Source organism: Mesocricetus auratus, unplaced genomic scaffold (genome assembly GCF_017639785.1).
Source record: "Mesocricetus auratus isolate SY011 unplaced genomic scaffold, BCM_Maur_2.0 Super-Scaffold_100021, whole genome shotgun sequence".
Lineage (NCBI taxonomy): Eukaryota > Metazoa > Chordata > Mammalia > Rodentia > Cricetidae > Mesocricetus > Mesocricetus auratus.
The window spans coordinates 18,912,943-18,934,894 of record NW_024429202.1 but is presented as its reverse complement, the minus strand read 5'-3'; the positions used below and the strand labels follow the sequence as shown (position 1 = coordinate 18,934,894).

At 38.4% G+C, this 21,952-nt stretch overlaps 1 protein-coding gene across 6 annotated transcripts in view; it reads left to right on the top strand.

The window, feature by feature from the left end:
- The window catches only part of Adgrb3 (adhesion G protein-coupled receptor B3), a 707,451-nt gene that overhangs the window by 636,802 nt on the left and 48,697 nt on the right, over window positions 1-21,952 (top strand). For all 6 annotated transcript variants that reach the window (XM_040729329.1, XM_040729332.1, XM_040729333.1 and 3 more), the window contains 4 exons: window positions 13,889-14,039; window positions 16,325-16,394; window positions 18,809-18,875; window positions 21,076-21,161. In XM_040729329.1, the coding sequence (XP_040585263.1) occupies window positions 13,889-14,039; window positions 16,325-16,394; window positions 18,809-18,875; window positions 21,076-21,161 (374 nt within the window). The remainder of the gene's footprint in view (window positions 1-13,888; window positions 14,040-16,324; window positions 16,395-18,808; window positions 18,876-21,075; window positions 21,162-21,952) is intronic.

Below are 21,952 nucleotides of genomic sequence, written 5' to 3'. Positions count from 1 at the left end.
GAATCCTCTTTGAAGTTACTGATAGCAGAGTTGATTTCCTGGACATTACACAGTGCCAGATACCACACTGGAGATAAAAAGGAAACACACACCCTTTGTCCTTAGAAGCTACAATCAATGAGATAATAGTAAAAATGAGAATTTCCAAGTAACAGTATAATGATATACAAGAAAACCATTTTATATCCATGAGTAGAGGTCAAACAAAAGGTATGGCATACTGTGATTCAGTCAGTATTTGCTGTAGTCATGCATCGAATGTCACCCTAGGAACATAGGGGAAATGTATCTCTCTATGACAGTAAAGTGTTTCATTCACAAACAAGAAGATGCTTCACACATTGAGAGGTTGCAATCGAGAGCTGAATGTGAATCATAATCTATGATATAGAAATATACTCCGGCATGATGAGGTCGAATTGAATGAGATACATAAGGAGACTCTCAGACATTCTTTGTGTAGTATCAGCTTGCTTCAAAAGCATTCGATTATTTATATAGATCATGACTAGGTAGACACTGTAGCAGGCACTCTTCCTTTGGGATTCTAGAATTAAAGCACTGTGTCCATGGTAGAAGGACAGGTCTCTTTCTTCTGTCTTCCTTGCTCTAAAGCAGCTCTAACAATGCCTCTTCTCCAAAGACAGAAATGTATGGAAAAGAATGGAGGTGGGGTGAGAGGAACAGTTTTCACCCACTTAGAATGAAGAGAATGAAATTATAGCTCTCCAGAGAAGCTGGGGAACACATTCCCCCTTTGTCTCCACCCCTCTCCACCCTCTTCCCTTCAGCCAGGGCTCAGAAAGCTTTATTCTCCCTGCTCTACTTTTATGCTTGAGAGTAAAAATGAAGGGAGTTTCTCAACTCATCCACCCTGCTCTAAACGGTATAATTTAAAGCCATGATATAAAAATAAAGGACTATACTTAAAAATATTTTGTAAGGTCTATTTTTGACCAAATGGTCTTTAGTATTTGGCTTCCCTTTTTCTTATTGACACTTCTTCCTGCTCTGGCTTCAAATCAGAGGCAATGACTTAGTAAGGAAACTTCGGTTCAAGTCACAAACTTGACCCAGCTGCCACCATTCCTAAACAAGTGAGAAGTTAATGGATGGTGACCTGTTCACTTCTCATGCTCTCGAAAGGATATAAAACATTTGGCTTGGCTCCTTTCTTCCTTTCAGTCCACTTTTTACTAATCCCTTCAGGCTCTAGATGAAGTGAGTTGTAGTGACAAAATTTTGGTATGTTCTGTATTGATAAAAGATATTGGGTAATGTGAATATATTATTTTATATAGCATACCTTCAGTAACATAAATTCAAAATTAAAAAATGACTTCATCCCCCTTACCTCACTTCCCTGAGCTGAGCACCCATGTTATAATTGCTTGCAGGTGTTTTTATATTTATATAGTTTTTATGTGCTTATATCCTTAAATAAATCACTTGTAACCTATTTGATTTAAGATTTTCTGAGATTGGGTATGCAATAAGTATTTTGACCCTGAATATCTTAACAGCAAGAATCTCTTGAGACATGGTAATAAGAATACCAAGGGTTTTTCTGGAGTGAGATATTCTTTCCCATTAAATGCATATCTTCTCAAAGATGTCTGCAGCCCTTACTTGTAAAAACAAGCTGGGCATAGTGTTTGGAAGGCAGATATATGTGTCTCTGTGAATCTGACCGGCAGCCTACTCTACATAGTGAGTTCCAGGATGGCCAAAACTACATAGTGAGACCCTGGGTCAAAGCAAAACAAAAATTAACGCTGCTACACCCTCCTTGGGGATCGGACTGGAAATTGGGTGGGGGACTAGGAGACCTGGTGGGGAGGGCGGGGGAGAGGGAGCTGGGATTGACATATGAAACAAGATTGTTTCTAACTTAAATTAAAAAAAATGAAAAAAAAATGGCCTGGACTCTTGGGGGCGGCCCTAGGCCCTGCTGTGAATGAAATGACAGACTCTGGAGATCCTCCATGGAGGGCCACACCCTTCTGGGGATCAGAGGGGAGATTGGGTAGAGGGCTGGAAGACCTGATGGAGGGGGCGAGGGAAGAGGGGAGGGAGAGGGAGCTCCCAGTCTAACAGAACCTTGATCATAGCCATTTTCCCCACAAGCCTCATAAGGTACCAAACTTACAAATATAATGTTTACTAAAAGATAACACACAGCCAGAGTCATTTCTTTAATATCCCTTCAGAACAAAGGATGTTCTGCAGTTGAATTCAGCATTCCCTTACCAGTGGACTGAACTTTGCATTTGATTTTGTTGATAGTGTAAAGGACATCAGAAATCCCGTGTGTGTGTGTGTGAGTGAGTGTGTGTGTGTATCTGGGTTTCTCTGTTGTAGCTGCCCTGGCTGTCCTGGAACTCACTATGTAGACCAGGCTGTCCTCAAACTCACAGACTTCCGCCTGTCTCTGCCTCCCAAGTGCTGGGATTAAAGGCATGGCCCACCAATGCCCAGTAGGTTTATTTATTTTGTGATACATTATGGAGGGATATGTCAGAAGTTAAAGAGGGAAAAATGGATTTGTCACTGGGATGACTCATTAAAGAGAGAAAAACTGTCAGGAGCATATGCCTTTAATCCCCTCACTCAGAAGCAAGAGATCTCTGTCAGTTTAAGACCAGCCTGGTCTACATAACAAATCCCAGGCCAGTCCAGGTTTTGAGCCCAGTCTCAAAACAGAAAGTAAATAAATAAACAAGGGGAAAAACTCTGAAACAGGAGAAGAACAAATCAATACTTCTCCGCTTGTGCAGAGAGGACTGTAATCTGTGGTAATGAGCTGGTGCGAACATGTTCACTGAGCTCACAATGCTTCCTGGTGCCTCTCTCTCCCTCCCTCCCTCTTCTCTCTCTAATACATGTATTCACACTTCTGTTTTCTCACCTTTAGCTTTTACACCTGACCCTATTCCAGCCTGAAGAACAAAAGTGTAAGTCATCACATTGAGATTATCTCACCTTTCGACCATAAAGGATGCGAATACATCACCATCAGCACCCAGGCTTCATTACCTTTGATCTGGCCCAACTCACCCTTTTCAGGGACTAATCCTTCTGCTTCAGACTCTGTTTTCCAGGCCCTCAGATTATCACGGCATTTGCATCTATTGCTCCTTCTGGATTCACAAGTCTTTCTCTGATTCTTCACTTAACATTTAAACACATTTAGCATTCCCCATTATAGAAACCCCATGCCCACCTCTCTCTTCGATTAATTTTACATTGTAAAAAGCTCCGACCACCAGAGCTTATAGTGACTAAGGGCTTAGTGTGTGCCAGACATGTTCCATAGCTGTTCTTCCAGGAATTTGTTGAGAGCAGGATGCAGGGATCCCACCAAGACATGCCCAGATAGAAGGGGGCTGGAGAGATGACTCGATGGTTAAGAGCTCTTCCAGGGGTCCAGAGTTCAATTCCCAGCCACCACATGGTGGTTCACAATCATCAGTAATGAGATCTGGTGCCCTCTTTAGGCCAGCGGGCATACGTGCAGGCAGAACGCTGTATGCATAATAAATAAATAAATCTTAAAAAAAGAAAAAGACGTTCCCATTTCACTTCTGCTGACGGAGACTGAACCATTGGGGATGAGGCCGTCTTGGTGTGAGCCTTCTATTTCTATTGATCTTTCTTGAGAGTCCGAGAGAGCCTCAGGTAGGGCTGTGGGAATGAAGAGACTGTGGATTTGATATGTCACTATTAGATAATTGAATTGGAGCTGATGATTGATTAAATGTGGAAACATTTCAAGGATGACATCTTATTAGTGATAATAGGATTTTTTTTCACTGCTACCAATTACAGCAGAAGGAGCAGGTTTAAGAGAGAGAGCCAGGAATTCAGTTTTAAACATACTGGACTTGAAATGATTGGGTAGCTAGATGTAGGTAAGTAGGAATGAGGAAGATAGTCACAAATGGAAGGAACCGATCTCAGATTGTTTCTTTGAAAATGGTTTCTCTCAAAGTGGGAGAATCTCTTCAACGAGTTGGTACAGGAGACCACTTCCTAAACATAACACCAGTGGCACAGGCACTGAGATCAACAATTAACAAATGGGACCTTCTGAAACTAAAAAGCTTCTGTAAGGCAAAAGACACAATCAAAAAGACAAAAAGGCAGGCCACAGAATGGGAAAAGATATTCACTAACCCCACATCTGACAGAGGGTTGATCTCCAAAATTTACAAAGAACTCAAGAAACAAGTCTCCAAAACACCAAAGGATCCACTTGAAAGGTGGGGTACAGAGCTAAATAGAGAATTCTCAGTAGAGGAGGCTAAAATGGCCAAGAGACACTTAAGAAAGTGCTCAACATCCTTAGCCATCAGGGAAATGCAAATCAAAACAACTCTGAGATACCATCTTACTCCTGTCAGAATGGCTAGAATCAAAAACACCGAAGACAATTTATGCTGGAGGGGATGTGGAGAGAGAGGAACACTCCTCCACTGCTGGTGGGAATGCCGACTCATACAGCCTCTTTGGAAATCAGTATGGAGATTCCTCAGGAAAATGGGAATTAATCTACCACTAGACCCAGCAATTCCACTCTTAGGTATTTATCCAAATGAGGCAGGTTCATACAACAAGGGCATCTGCTCCACTATGTTCATAGCAGCATTGTTTGTAATAGCCAGAACCTGGAAGCAACCTAGATGCCCCTCAACTGAAGAGTGGATAGAGAAAATGTGGTACATTTACACAATGGAGTATTACTCAGCAGAAAAAAACAATGGAATCTTGAAATTCGCAGGGAAATGGATAGCACTGGAAGAAACCATCCTGAGTGAGGTAACCCAGTCGCAAAAAGACAAACATGGTATGTACTCACTCTTATATGGATTTTAGATATGGATCAGGATAGTGCCAGTCTGCACTTCCACAGATAGAGAGTCTGGGAAACAGGAAAGAACCTAAAAGATATGCATATATGCATAGTACCCAAGAGAAGAGGATGGAGACAAGATCCTCTGAATGGATGGGGAACAGGGCGAGGGGGTAGTGGGACCTGGGAAGAATAGAGGGGGTAAAGAGGAAGGGAGTTGGTCATGGGGGAACAGGAAGTTGAGGGGGTGGGGGTAGAATAGGGGGAAGAGGGAATCATAGGATCGAAGACAGATCAGGCACCAGAGTGACCTCGAGTGATCTAAAGGTATAACATCAATTGGCAAGCTAAGCAATAGTGGAAGGACCACCTCGAATGCCCATTCCTGATAATGAACTTGATGTCTATAACTATCCGGGAGCCTACATCCTGGGACTGATGGAAGCAGAGGCAAACACACAACTAAGCACTGAACTGAACCCAAGGAACCCAGTGACAGAGAGAGAGGAATGATGAGCAAATTGGCAAAGAATGGGCTGGCAAAACCAGCAGAGACAGCTGATCTGAACAGGGGAGTGCTCTTGGACCCCAGACCGACAGTGGGGAGGCCAGAATGGGACTGATCTGGACCCCCCAAATGTGAGTGTCAGTGAGAAGGCCTGGACAACCTATGGGGCTCTGAGCTGTGGATCAGTGTCTATCCCTGGTATACAATCTGTCTTCATGTGCCTATAGCACAAAGAGAGATGCTCTCTCAGCCTGGACTCTTAGGGGGAGTGCCTTGACCCTACCAAGAGTAAAATGACAGACTCTAGATATCCCCTATGTGGAAGGATTTGGCAATAGGGTGGGAGGGAGGGTGGAAGGGGAGTGCGGGAGGAGGGGAGGGAGAGGGAACTGGGATTGACATGTAAAACAAGCTATTTAAAATTAAAATAAAATAAAATAAAATAAAAAAGAAAATGGTTTCTCTCCATTAATCGCCACACTCAAGATTCCAGACAAAGCCGAATAGTGGCACATAGCATAATTCAACTGGTCAGCTGGTTAGTAGCAGGGGTTTCCTCCCACGTGTTTTGCGAGTGCCAAAGCAGAGTCAGCTGTAGTCTGCTTTCTTTTCTGCATGCTGCCAAGGACAAGATTACTATAATTTGGCTTTTTTTTTTCATTGTTCCTAAATGCTTCCCAATATTAGTCATTCACTTATACTCTTAGCCGGTTCTGTAAGGAAGCCTGTCCATTTAAATAGCATTCTAAATGAAAGTATGAAACCAAGACAAATGTTTCATTGCTATTATTCTTCCTAGGGTAAATGTAAGAATTGAGTCCAGGGAAGATACTATAAGAAAACAGAGACTATGCTTGGTACCTATTATTATTACTGAGATTTTGCCAACCTTTTAGAAGTTTGTGGTCATAATTACAGTGACTATCATTAGCAGATATTTTCATTCCTATGGTAGAGATAAATGAAGGCAACTGTGAGACATGGGACTTAGTGGAAGACCAAACATTTAGCATTATCTGTTGCCAAGTCAGTCTATGGCTGAACTGCTTATTCTGAACCCTGGGTGCCCATTAGGATCACCTGGGAACCTTAGGAATTCTGTTTCTTAAGCTGATCCCCACTCAAATGACAGTGGTCTGAAGCTAGGCAAGGACACTAATGCACTTGTACATTTTTTAGAGATCCCAGTGTTAAGAGTGTATAGGAAGGTGGAAAAAATACTAGTTTGCTACTAAAACATAGGATCTTTCTCCCTCTAAAAGCATAGTTTCATTCCATGTTCAGACAGGACCCTTGAGAAAACATGGATAAACAGTATAAATGTCTTCTTGACCGAAAAATATTCTTCTCTTTTGCAAGTCATCCAAGAAGCATTTTCAAAGCCTAAGTATCCCAGCAACTGAGCTGCCATTTTGTTTGCTCTATGCACCACAAGTTGAAGGCAGCTTTAGTGTTTCAAAAAAATAATTTTTTTACATTTATTTGTTGCATCTGAATGAGGGTATGAACCCACAAAAATGATTTCCTCAAAAGACACAGAATTCTGGGTAAATGACCCCTAGGTATATCTTATTATAAGATAATTTGAAGATTTTAAATTATTAGTTAATTTTTATTTAAGCTGTGTGGCTTTAGAAACTAACCTTCATTTCATTTCATCTTTAGTAAGGCTGATATTTCACAACCCAGGAAATAATAATATATAATGTGGTACCTGATATGTTTGACATACAAGTGGCTGGACTCCCAAAAGATGTATTTCAAAAAAAATAGATTTTCCTGTTGTATGTGATAATCTTTTCAAGGTTTTCAAATTGTGAGCATCTTTTCTTTGAAATACATATTTTTAACATCTATGGAGCAGGTTTTCAATCTCTGTTCACACCTATCTGGCATCTATTTTTTAATAGCACTTCCTTGTTTTAATATGAAATTCAAGAGCTAGAAAATAGGGTATTAAAGATGCTCATAATTAACACTGCTTTTACAAGTCATTCATCCAATTATTTAGTGTTATATTTAACTCTCTTTTCAATTATATACATTTAGAGTTTGTCTTCTGGCAGAGATCTTGATTATGCAGAAAGTAATGTCCTTCAAATTTCACAATGAAAGTGCTAGGAAGTGTTTATGATAGTTATCCCATATGTTCTGGGTCCATTGTTTATTTGTGTTTGTTTTGTTCTACTTTTTTGCTTTTTTTTTTTTAGACAATGTTTCACAAGGCAGACTAGGCTAACTATGAATTCAAGAACCTATTGCCTTTGCCCAACTCTTCAACTTATGCTTAATGTCGAACAAAAGTTCACAAGAAGGAGCTAAAGATCGTGATATCTCTTGCACTAATGTCTCACATTACTACAGAGGAACTACAAGGCACAGACTCAGTATTTTGGCAAAGAGAAGTATTGTTAAATGCCTATAAATAATATTGTGGTCCATGTATTACATGTTACAGCAATTATGGAATAAGAGATATTGGATAACATGGCATTAATATTGAAGTTTCAACTAAAAATACACATGACAATGGTATATTTATTTGTTTTATTTAATGATGATTTGGATGATAACCATTTCTACATTGATATACATTTACCCGCTGTAGGTCATTGTATGTGGAAAAACATTTTGGAGTGACTTCAAAAGATATGATGTAGCAGGGAAAGTCAACATTAGCATAGTCAGAGTTCTTTGTAGTATAGGGTAATACATGGTAGTAAAGGAACGTATCACTCTTCACTTCAGACCTAGGTAACCTTAATTATCCATTTCTCAGAGCTCCCCTGTCTCCTGTGTAAGATATTTCCATTTCATTCCTGCTGAAAAATTAGGGTTGAAGATAGAATAGGTTTCTGATAAGTTTGGTTTTCCCATCATGCTTTAGGAGGTAGTCAAATATCTTCAGACCTGTCTGTTTTACCACTGGAAAATTCATACAGTTGACTAAGCTCCTAATGGGATGGAATCATTAGCAAACTCACATTTGTTGGGGTCAAGACCAGGCTGAAGAAACCCACAGAAACAGCTGACCTGAACAAGAGGGAGTTCATGGACCCTAGACTGATAGCTGTGAAGCTATAGGACTAATCCTGACCCTCTAAATGTGTCAGTGAGGAGGCCTAGGCAATCTCTGTGGCCTCTGGTAGTAGATCAGTATTTATCCCTAGCATACAAATGGACTTTGGGAGCCCATTCCACATAGAGGGATACTCTCTCAGCCTAGACACACAGAAGAGAACCTAGGTCCTGCTCCAAATGATGTGACAGACTTTGAAGATCCCCCACAGAAAGCCTCACTCTCCCTGGGGAGCAGAAAGAAGATGGGATTAGGGGGCTAGTGGGGGGGCAGGGGAGGAGGGGAGAGAGAGGGAACTGGGATTGACATGTAAAACAAACGTGTTTCCAATTTAAATTAAAAACAGACAAAAATAAGAATAGAAAAAATTATCTCAATAAAATTAAGTCTCTATACAAAAAACTTCCATTTATTGGTGTTGAAGATGGGAATCTCTGTGGAAGCAGTATTGAAGAAGATCCCAGATATCAAAGATAGCAGCCAGTCATGAGGAAACTGATGTGTACTTTACCCTTTTGAGAAAGCTGACCACAAGAAGAGGTCTTTCAACACATTCATTTTAGGCAAAGATGTTACACAGACTTGCTAGCTGAAGGAGAGTGTAAAGCTGATCAATGGTAATTAAGTATAATGACTATTTCTGATGATTAAAAACCAGAATAGTGGCTACTATTAGAAGAACAGTAATGACTGACAAGCACGCAATGTTCTCCATTTTTGACATGTTTGTAGTTATGTGAATGACTTCATTTACAATATGCCAGGCTTTATTTGTTATCAATAAGAATATATAGTTACGTGTGAAACTTTACTACATTTCATGATAGTAAATCACCCTTCCCTCCAAAAGAATACTTGCTATGTATCTTTACATGTATGATGTTGGGTTTGTTTATTTATTTGTTTGTTTGTTTGTTGTCTTGAGACAGGGTTTCTCTGTGTAGCCCTGCCTGTCCTAGAATTTTCTATGTAGACCGAAGTGGCCTCAAACTCAGAGATCCGCCTGCCTCTGCTTCCTGAGTGATGGGATTAAAGGTGTCCACTGTCACACCTAGTTTGTATGTCATTTAACTGTAAAGGTGTCCATTGTCACACCCAGTTTGTATGTCATTCAACTGTAAAGGTGTCCACTGTCACACCCAGTTTGTATGTCATTTAACTGTTACAGCCATTTTATGAGGTAGATTTTTTTATCCTCAATTTTCAGCTAGGGAGAAGACAGCCCAGAAATTTCAGTAAAGGAAACAGGCAGAGTGTGGGTCCAGGGGCAAAACTCCTGCTAACCGTATTGCACTGTGCAATGGAAGGGGAAGAATCTGCTTTGGGTTAGGGAGAAGCTACAGACTGAAGGTATGGGGAACGTGAAGATAGTAACAGGGGTGGTCTGTCCTTCTCACATAGGAAGTAAGGCCACACCACAAGGGCAATAAAGAGCAGCATCGGGATGTGAGGAGTGTGGTGACTGTGTGGGCCCGGTGATCACAAGGGCCCAGGTTATCCTGTCTTACTCTGTCTTGCACTGGTCTGGACAGACAACAGAACCTCAAGTCCTTACAATCTGCTCTCCTTCTGGCTGCCTCAATTTTTGTTTCATAGCTTGTGAACAGTCATTAGTGTTTCTGAGGCTGTGTCACTTGTATGCACTTGTCATGACTTGCTCCTTAGACCAGCGTGAAAAGTCCCTCTTCATCTTACTTAATAATTTCTTCCTGATTCATCTCAGTTCTGGACATTAGCATTTGCTTCATATAGGTCTTTCTGTCTCTTTATTCCCATCTTCTTGTGTAAGTGGTTTTCGTACTTTCTCACAAAACCATTACAGAAATAGATTTTTAAAATTGAGGTGGTTTGGTTTTTTTGTTTGTTTGCTTTTGTCTTTTTTATAGTGAGTTTAAAGCTATTGTGATTTATGATATTTTCGGAAACATTTTTTTCTATTTATCTTAATTCTGTTTGTTCCCTTTTACCTTATCTTTAATTGAACTTATTGATGTCTCTTAGTTTTATTTTTCCTTTGCTAACTTACAAATATATTATTTCTACTTTATAATGATTACTTTAATTTAACAGGGTTATCATAAATGTTCAAATATTATCTGTTGTTTGTCACTCAGTCTCTAATATACCATAAGGGGAAAACAGAGACTTGGCAAGTCTGTTCCCTTGTAGCCCTCAAGCCTCTTTTTGACCCTTGCTGGTATTAGTTTGAATTCTATATATATATATAGGTAGTTGTATTTTTAGGATTATATGAAATATATTAAATACAATTTTATTTAGATTTGATATATTTTATTGCTTTTGTTTGGTATCTTTTACTTAGCCCATTCTCTCCTCTCAAAGTTCTTCCTGGTGGTTTATATTGCCTAGCAATTCTTTCAGAGAGAACCTTAAAATAATAAACTTCAAAGTCCCTTTCAATTCTAAAAATATATTTCTGCCTGTCACTTGGATAATAGTTTGGCTGAGTGAAAATTTCTAACTTTAAAGTTCTCTTTCGTTAGAACAAGGACACTTTTTCACTGCCTTCTTGCATCGTGGGTGGCTCACAAGAAATTTAATATCACTCTGATTATTATTCTTTTGTAAGTTATCATTCTTTAAATTCTATCCACTTTTAAATTTTATTCTCATTCTAAATATTAAAAAACTTCATGGCAATGCATCTAGGAATGTGTGTTCTCTCTATCTCTGTGTGTGTGTGTGTGTGTGTGTGTGTGTGTGTGTGTGTGTGTGTGTGTGTGTCTTTCCTGTTTAATCCATCTTGGAGCCAAGATTGTATTCAGTTCTGAAAAATTCCTCCATGTTTCCTTAAATGCTGTCTTTCTTCCAATTTCTTTATTGCTTTGTTCAATAAGTACTATTGATTTTAGATTTTAGAGCTTCCATGACATTTACATATTGTCATACTTTTTCTTCTTTCTGTGTTGCCTTTATCAAAATACTGGGATACCTACCTTCAATCTGCTTTTGTCTACTTTGTTTTTTTTTTAATCCAGGATTTCTTGTAGCTTCTGGTTCATTAGAAGTAATGTGTTTACATCAGTTGCCTTCAAAAGCTATTTTCCACTCTTCCTAAGAATCAGAGGTAGAGACTACACATCAAGAAAATGAGCTGTATAAACAGAGTTCAATTTTACTAAATTAAATTACTCTTTTGATTTTTGTAATGTAATAGCAGTCGTCAGCTGTGACAATTCAAGATCAGGGCCAGAGTTTGGCAAGGCAAGTAAAACAATTGATGATGAACTTGAGGGGACAGTGAGTCTTAAATGTGTAATTGTGATGTATGAGGACCCAATTATAGTGGGAGTTAAAAGAAGGCTCAGAGAGGATGCCAAGAAAGGGCTTTGTGGCCCCAAGTCTTTGTTGTACATCAGGTGATAACAATGATTGACAGAGTGTCAACATATGAACCTGAAAGAGATAATCGAGTTTGAGTCCTATCAGTGGGAAAAGTCCTAATACTGAGGGATTTAGAGAATATTTGATCTGTAGGGGTTGCCCATGTAAAGTGAGGAGAAGAGATGAAATCATCCTAATCCTTGCACATCAGAATAATGATTCCAGTGGAAACTGATAACATTTATAACAAATAATTGTAGTCACTGAAAATCGCTCTTTATGAAAGTTGTCATTTAGAAGTTATGCTAGCGGGGCGTTGGTGGCACACGCCTTTAATCCCAGCCCTCCGGAGGCAAAGGCAGGTAGATCTTTGAGTTTGCGGCCAGCCTGGTCTACAGAGCGAGTTCCAGGACAGGCTCCAAAACAATACAGAGAAACCCTGTCTCGAAAAACCAAAAAAAAAAAAAAAAAAAAAAAAAAAAAAAGAAGTTATGGCAAATACAATGTGAACAACAACCAATGTGTGTTTTGTACAATTCTTAAAAATCTCTGGAACAGGGACTGGGGAGATGGCTCAGAGGCTGAGAGCGCTGGCTGCTCTTCCAGAGGTCCTGAGTTCAATTCCCAGCAACCACATGGTGGCTCACAACCATCTGTAATGTCATCTGGTGCCCTCTTCTGGCCTGCAGGGACACATGCAGGCAGAACACTGTATACATAATGAATAAATAATTAAAAAAAAATCTCTGGAACAAATGGATTGCCCAAGGAGTGTTTTCCTGCCCAGTGACTACAGACCTATTTGTATTGACTCTTAAAGAAGGGAACAATAGTTTGCTCTTCATATGATCAGGACTCCATGAAACCAGTTATCAATTAGGCAGGTCAAGACATCAGATCTCCTCCCCAAGACGGAAATGTGGGTCAGATTGTCATCCTTCCATCAGTTCTGGAGTCCTGTATTTCCTGACTCTGGTTTTATTCACCAGTGATTATGAGGGAGGGGCCCAGCTCTAACGCCTTGAGCCTGCTGATGTCCAATTAGCATCTTAACTTCTTTGTTTGTCTATTTTCAAATTTCTGGAAAGGCTGACTGACGAAGGAAGAAATTGATTCTGCTGCTGATTCTTGTTTATGAGGAGTTGTATTACAAGATGTACACAAGGAAGTCATACCAATAGGGAAATAAGTAGTAGCCTTTGCTAAAATGAAGCTGCTGGTCATTTGCAGACAAAGCACAGCTAATGGCCCACACATTTAGGATGATTAAATTGCATGGAGAAAAATATCTATGAAATCATAGCTGTGTACTGCCAGTGACTCAATTAGCTTTTCAAAATGACTCGATTAAGACAGGCAGGGTAATGTAGTAGCATCACGTGCAACTATTCAACACTTCACAATGCACCTTACCTTTGCTGTAGACTATTGGCCAAACTTTATGTTGTATTTTGCTGTTATAACTTGGGTATCACACAAATATAAAAGCAAAGTTAGTTTTTCTTTCTTTTGAAAATCTGTTGAGCTTGCCAGTATAATCTTCACATCAACACAGATAAAACAAACAAACTGAAAAGAATTCTTGGTTAAATAAGATAGATAAAGAATGTAGCCAAAGCAATTATACATGGTGTCTGCAACTTAAACTAAAGAAAGGACTATTTCCATAATTTTATTTTTAAAAAAATCAACTAAAGCAGCAATTTCATTTTCTTTGAGTTTAAATGCATAGCGTGGGTTCTCCTCATTAAAGAAACTAAAAACCCAAATGGAATTAGGGCATGTATTTTTGTGTTGCACATATTGTACAAAATATAGAGGCTGGAGACTGTAAATTTTCTAATCCCATAGTTTCTCTGGCACTTAGAACTTTTATGTGAAGTAAAAGTCTGTCAGAAGTTAACCTCTTCAAGTGGAAAGTAGTAACAGATCCCTGTAATCATAAACTCAGGAGGCTGAGGCAGGAGGATGGCAATGAGTAGGATCTCCTCTCATCTGAGAACAAAGGAGGGATGGGGACGGGAAGGAAGGAAAAGAACAGCCCAGTCCTCTGCAGCATAGGTCCCTGCCCAGGTTGAGCACCTGCTTTCTCCTGTCTCCACAGAGCATCTGTACGACCACCACTGCATTCTTGCATTTTTTCTTCCTGGCCTCATTCTGTTGGGTTTTGACAGAAGCGTGGCAGTCATACATGGCTGTAACTGGAAAAATCAGGACACGACTTATAAGGAAACGCTTTCTGTGCCTTGGATGGGGTAAGCATATTAATATACTTTTCATGCTTTGCTGACATGACACTGAGAATAACATCATAAAGTAGTAAAAAGTGACTGTACCCAGGTTACTAAGGTGTCTAACTTGAAACATGAAGTGGAATTACATGAGAGAAGCCATTTTGTAAATCTCCATGGGGTCATTTAGAACTTTATTAATTACCAAAGTTTTTAGCTAGTAAACTAACACTTAATGTACCTACATGGTTTAACCTGAGACCTGAGCTAAAGTTAGAAAAACAATGTGTTCCCTGAAGCATTTTTCTGAAAATGCAAAATGCTTTGAATTGTTTGGGCACCCAAATCATGGTGTTCACAGGACATATAGCAAACCCTAGGAAACCTCTACCTGTTCTATTCCAAAAAATTCTCCAGGCTGTTAAAAAATGAGACCCAGGAGAGGAGGAGGAGACCATCAGTGAGGCAAGGAAACTTCACATATAGTTAAGGAGTTCCTCAAAAGTAGAAATGTAAAATTGCTGCCAAACTAGGAATTAAGTAATTCATTGCCCATCATGATTAGGGATCATTTCCAATTGCTGCATGGCATAGACATGACAACAATTGGTGATTTCATGGGTCCAGTTGAATGAAAGCATATTTTTTTTAGTTTTAGAAAAAGCACAGAATTGTTCATGTTTATCTTTGAGTATTTAAGTCCCCATACTAAAATAACTGTACATAAGTACACATATGGATACACATGTACACACAAATACATGAATGCACATTTGCACACACATGCATGCATACTTCTGCTACTACATCAGATGATGAAAAGAGAATATTAAAAGGAACTTGGGGAATTATGGGCTAGTGAACTTACTACAAGACCAGAATAATTCATCCTGAAACACAGGATCAAAACCACCTAAAGATTATCTGCCAGCATTCAGCAGGGCTGTATCCATATTTAGTTGATGTATTAGGACTCTTTGTAGAAGCAAATGTAAAGTTGAAGAAAATGTTCTACTTAGAGATTTGTAAGATTTTTTGTCTAGATTCCATGACAAAGATCTTCTAAAACGATGGCAGTATTGAACCAAAGAACATTTTTGTTGTGAATTAGGGCCATAGATCGAAAGAAGAGAGTGCAAGTACAGGAAGCTATTTCTTAAAGAATGATTTCCTTGCCAGTAACCAATAGCTACCTTATTTGATATTGCTACTAAAGATCTTGAAGAAAGAGTTTGCAGTTCATCTCCAAAGTTGTGGGTAATATCAACGTTTGAGGTGAAGAGTTAGACAGAATATCAGTGGAGAGGAGCACACCACAATCAATTTAGAAAACAAAGGAAGTCCAATTTATATGAAATAAAGACTACTAATTCCTTAGGTGTTGTTTAGGGTATACAATTGTTTGTTTCTAATGAACTCTATCCATTAAATCAAAATATTCAGTCAACAGATAGCATGCAGGATGAGGGCTGGGGAGAAGGAGGAGACAAAAAGATGCATACACATAATTTATATTGTGAATGTATAGCTCTCAGTATTTATTTAAAGCGTGGTGATTTTCCTTGGCGCCCTCTCTACAGTGCTTGTCTTTAAAGCTGGTGAGTGTATATACTATAAGTACAGTAGACTCCCAGGGGAAAGAAAATAGCACAAGAGGATGATTAACTGAGGGGTTTCATTTTAGTTGAAAAAACAGTCATGTTCTCTTTGGAGATGTTGCATGTCCAAATATGTTTATACATGTTGTAAAGGAAGCCTTAAGGTCAGAATTGGTTTAGACTGTCAGGTAATTGAGTTCTCTAGTCCTGCATCCTTACTGTTATAAGCAAATTGAAAAGGAAGTGTTAAGTGAAAAAATTATTTTGGCGGTCTTATTATAGGTTGACCTTGATATGGGTCAATATGTGGCCAGCTGAATATTCCATTCCTACAACAGGCCATCGCACCAGGGCATCAGATTTTCTGCCTTTCTTGTTTTATAACTATCAATTTCCTTTATAATAGTGCAGACCCCCTAGGGGAAAAATAACTTAAAAGATATACTAAATCTGTGTTATTACTTCTCTTAAAAACCATGTCAAATGTAGTGGTAACCTAGCAACACCAGGGCAGTGTACTAAGTTAAAAATCCACCTGCCTCTTGTAGATTTGCACTTGAAAGTTTGGGATATAAATATCCCTTGTGAGGTGACTCTTTCAACAGTAGTTGCTGTGATCTGAAGATCTGGAGTTTGTCCAGGTTTGTCCTGGGCAAGTATCCACAGTGTGACTGTAGCTGAATGTGAAGTGTCACCTTGCTTTTCTTGCAGGTCTGCCAGCTTTAGTAGTAGCCACGTCTGTAGGCTTCACCAGAACGAAAGGATATGGCACGGATCACTAGTAAGTCCATCTATAATGCTAACCATGTTGATAAATAAGGAAGTTACCAAACATGTTTTATTTGCCTCCTGATGCCATTCACTTGTCACTGGGTCATTAACCATGTTAGAAGGTGGCTTATATGTACAAAAGTAAAGAAAGTAATGCAGCTATTCAGAATCCCCTTTCTGTTTCCAGTGTTTCCTAAGACCAATATGTTTTCCATTAAAGACACATCAATATGCCTGCACATGTCAAAACTTAAACATGCTCTGTTAGAATCGGTAAAATCCTCATGTTATTTTTTTGTTATGTTTTAGTATGTGACTCTTTCCTCATCTTCAAATATCATTGATGTCTATGTCTATAATAATTAACTGTTATTAATTCAAGTTTTGTTGCTGTTTTATGTTGGTTGGTCAGGAGCCAGATTCTGTACCAAAAGTTGCCTAGACTATGAAAAAAATTAGAAAGGGGTATGATGGCCCATCTTATGCCTCTGGTGCTCACACAATCCATGAAGCAATTTTTAGCAAAGATTAACTTTACTATTTATAGCTTGAAGCAATATACTTTCATAGTTTACTACACCTGTTTTCATATTGAGGATGTAATTGAGAAATGGAGAGTGTGCACACTATTTAATAAATAAAATTTACAGAATGACATTCTGTAATTTTTTTCAAGGTTTAAGTTGGGAATTACTGATAATTAGGCCACATGTTGTACTCACTAAACTAAAAGTATATAAAAAGACATCACTTCGCCTGCCCATCCCAAAGACTCTGTCTTAGAACTTGGAAAACTCCTACTTTGGGAGTTTTTTTTTTAAATGCAATCAATATCACTAAAAGAAAATGCTAGCCGGGCGGTGGTGGCGCATGCCTTTAATCCCAGCACTCGGGAGGCAGAGGCAGGCGGATCTCTGTGAGTTCGAGGCCAGGCTGGACCGACAGCCTCCAAAACAATACAGAGAAACCCTGTCTCGTAAAACCAAAAAAAGAAAAAAGAAAAAAAAGAAAAAAGAAAAGAAAATGCTAAGTGCTTATTTAAGGACTGCTATTTACTACAGCAAATTGCTTTAAGTTATTACTTTTTCTATTAAAGTAGCTTTTTGGTGTAAATCAAGGATTTATTAAACACCTGACTAGTATTTATGGTTCCCACTTTCTAAAGCCATGTGTTATCTTTAAACGAATGCACATATGTTTGTAAATGTCTATACTAATGTTTCTGTATGTGTACGTAACTACTATGTTGAAATTATAATCAAGGTATAACTTAGAGAGTCACATTTATAGTCTTACATATATCATTTTCTGTGAGTTTTAGCCAACGCATACTTTATGGAACCATGCCCTCAATAATTACAGAGCAGATCATTGTTAAGAGAGACACAGTACAGTCACTGTTACATATTGTAAATTTTGAAGGCAGCTCACTGGCTGCATGGACTAAGAAGGTAAAAGAGACAAATATCAGATAAAGCGTTTCATGAAGCAATGGCATGGCTGCACACCAGCAGTAAGATACAGTCCCTTACACTTTCCTCATTGTGCTCCTGGACTGTGGGCATCCAGATGCTTCATCTGCACACACCCAAAACTGGACCCTCTGGCCTCCTCGTTTCCTTTCGATTGCAAGAATGAACTGTTTTACCCAAAAGAATTCCACAGCTCGATTCATGCAAACCTACATCCCTTGGTGAAGCTAGTCTGTGGAACAAACACAGCTGCACTCATTCTAATTCACAATCTTATTCTAGCGAATGTTCTTGGTAGTCAGGGAACCAGTAAAATTAAAGGGAAAAAGAACATGCAAATATGAGTTATCCATTTCCTGCTCTGGTATCTTTTTGTTGTTGTTTCTCAAGACAGGGTTTCTCTGTATTGTTTTGGAGGCTGTCCTGGAACTCGCTCCTCAGACCAGGCTGGCCTCGAACTCACAGAGATCTGCCTGCCTCTGCCTCCCGAGTGCTGGGATTAAAGGCGTGCACCACCAATGCCCAGCTTTGTACTGGTATCTTTTAAGTCACTTTCTCCAGTATCTGAATGGATTCAAGGAAGACTTTTGAAACACACTGTTACTCTTTTAACGTGAATCTGAAAGTGTCAGCCAGGGAGGTTAAATAGCTTTTGTTGTGATAATCTCTTTGCAATGAAAACAAAAGTAGAAGTTGCAATATACAGTTCATTTGAATAAAATATTTCAACTGCCTCAAGATAAAACCCGGTAGTGAGGGATGTGTGTGCTTCATGTGTCCTCATGAAATGCTTTAATTCTATTTTCCTATAACTTCTAAGGCTTAAAGTTACAAATCTTTGAAATGCGCCAACGCTGCAAGGTCAAATTCTAGCTGATGCTCTTTGCATCACAATTTGGTGGCCTGATGCTTATCACTGATTTTTGTTAGTTTTATCTAATCCTATTTTTAGCTGCTGGCTGTCACTTGAAGGAGGACTGCTCTATGCTTTCGTTGGACCTGCAGCAGCCGTTGTCCTGGTAAACTCTGAAATTCACTTACTTGATTGCTTAGCAAAAAAAAAAGATTACAGTGGTTCACTTAGAAACGCAATTTTGATATAAAGTGTTTGGTGGGTGGAAGGTGTAAAGTCCAACTACTTATTACTTTAATTTTGATATCAACTGCTTTCTATCTTATATTACTCTAAGTTATTCATATTTAAGTAGTAAAGATTATTAAACTTGGAAGAGCAGAATTCCTCTTACTGTGATTTCAGATATGTGAAGAAACCCAAGTGAACTTCAATAAATTCCTCCTCTTCAATATATAAAATTCCATCTGTATTATCATTAAACCTCCATATTATCCTGAATAATGTATTTACATAAATGGGGATATTTATTCAAGACTGACACTCTCAAATGTCTTTACCGATCTATCATTACCCATTTATATGTATATATCCATAATGCATGCATACATGTTACTTTCACAAACTCAAGGATACATTTTAGAGTGGGTATGTCAATATTCAACAGTCAGTCCTGTGTATTCTGGTATGTTCAATAACATCCCTCCCTCTGCTCACTACATCTCCAGACATTTTTGATGTTCTAATACTATTTCAAGTTAAAAACCATCAATAGATGTTAAGTACAAAGACTTCAGTAATCTTCTTTTTAGAATAGCAAAATATTTCCCTAATTGTAAAAATTATAACATGCAAAATTTTCTACCATCTTTCCATTGTCTCTCTCTCTCTCCCTCTCTACCGCTCTCCCCCGACTTCTCTCTTTTACTCACTCATCATTCTGAAAAAAATTAAGAAGGAAAGAAATGATATATTAAATACAAAGATTCATATCACTGTTCAATTAGACTATCAGTTGGATAATTACACTTCTGTTCTTTGAATGGTTCATTCAATAACTTGGAAATTGGAAACGTCTTTCTTAATAACTCTATTTGAGACTGTTCCTTTAAAGATTGTTCATTCTTTTAACCTGTAACAGAGAACAAAAACTGCCCATGATTCACAAGAAAGAAAGAAAACAAAACCACATCGCTGAAGACATGAGTGTTACAAAGAACATAGGGAAATTGAAACTATTGGGAATGCTTTTGTCTGTTGCATTGGATTTTCATTAGATGAATAGAGTTATTTTCCTAGACTGCTAGGCTCACATACATATAATCCTAAGATGAAGAAATAACTAGTATGTACATAGTTGAAACACCATTACCACAGCTTTCTATTGGTCATAAGTTCCCTCATGTTTAGGTTGTGCATTAATAGAATCCATAGAACATACATATTCTCTAAGTTCAAATAAAATGGAAGTGGTGTATTGCCCAGACACTAAGACTGACATGCTTAATAGACATACCAGCAAATAAACAGATTTCAGCCTTCTACTAGCAGAGGAGGAACAACAGTTGAAGAAGAATCTGTAGTCCATTGATGTTAGAAGGTAAAGAGCTAAGTAAGGTGAAAAGAAGCCTCTTCTTTGATTCACATTGCAATGGGGATTCATCATCATCACCTTCTACCAATATGTCTTACAATTTTACTTGAAAGAACATTTTCTTGCAGACTTCACTTCATTCATATTTTGCAAAAGGCCATGGAAGTGAGAGTAAGGAAGTCTTTGAAAGAAGCTGTAAGAAGTGCTCAAGAGAGTGTTCTTTAACAATTAATACAAGTGTCCAAACCCTGAAGGAACCTGGAGATTGAATAGGATTTCCTTTCCTAGCAAATGCACTACATCAGAAAGTCCCAACCCTGGGAGAGAGCAGTCACACAGTTGCTTTGAGTATTTAGCCATTCTGTCTTCCCTGCTGGGAGCAGTGGTGAATCCTCAGTACCCTTGCCTTCCTGGCTCAGCCCAGCCCCTTCCTGGGAGATTTAAATTGCTTTGGCTTTTAAGCATAGAATAAAACTCATTTAGTCCATTGTTTTATTCAAAGTTTCCTTAAAAATAATAATACCAGGTTGATGGGGGGAGGGACCTTTTAAAAGACAGACAGTTGAAAGCATGGAAATTAAATGTGTTTGGTGGACTTTAAATGTTAGCGGCAGGTACCTCTGTTCACCTGCTCATTACTCCTCTAGGAAGTCATTCACATCACTCTACAGAATCATGCCCTCCATGGGGGGTTCAGACTTGTTTGCTGGAGAAACAGGGACCTGATCCCCTTCGGTATCATTGAAAGGTCAACTTTGTTTCTATTTGACAGGTCAACATGGTGATTGGCATTTTGGTATTTAATAAACTTGTTTCCAGAGATGGGATCCTAGATAAAAAGCTCAAACACAGAGCCGGGTAAGCTGCCATTGGTGGATTTTGAAGGTTCTTTAGAAGTCAATCCCAAAGTCCAGGTCTGGGTTGTGACTTACATGGGGCTGTGCCCCAAATTCTTGATGTATTAGTGTGTCTGATAGATTCTGTCATTTAAGGTTTCTCTGATGTAACATGATATTAAATAGAAGTAATAAACCAGACCATTAAGAAGATATGGGTGTGCACATTGCTTGTCCATCTATTAAGATCAAACACTTAAATCCAGACTCAAAATAGTCCTGAGGTAAGGGATTTCAAAACCCAAAAACTTTTGCTTACAACTGGGACAAGAAAAACTAAATTGAAGGAAATAGCAGTTTGTTTGTTTGTTTTCTCTCTAGCTAATTGTATAGACCAGAAAAACAACAATAACAACAAAAACTTCACTGAAAATAGATACTTATCAAGCATTATTATTTTCATATACTTTTTTGCATTCAAAATATAATTTGCTAGAACAGTTATTGGTAATTTTCATTTGCATGTTTTAGTCATTCACAAAATCTATAAAAACAGTTACCCTATTTTTACTGCTATTATAATACCAACAAACACTTTCTATATAGATTTATAGACACATTTAGGTTATAGAAATACCACATTCTAAGTATTTGTAGAAATTTGAGTAATATATTAATGCCCTTGATTTTCCTCATGGGTCTTTTTCTAGTCAAAAAAAGCTTCAGCTTTCCCCTTTCTGGGAAAAAAATTACTTTCATTCAAAACATGGTCCTATAATTGTTCTTTTTAGAAATATTTTATGATATTTTTAA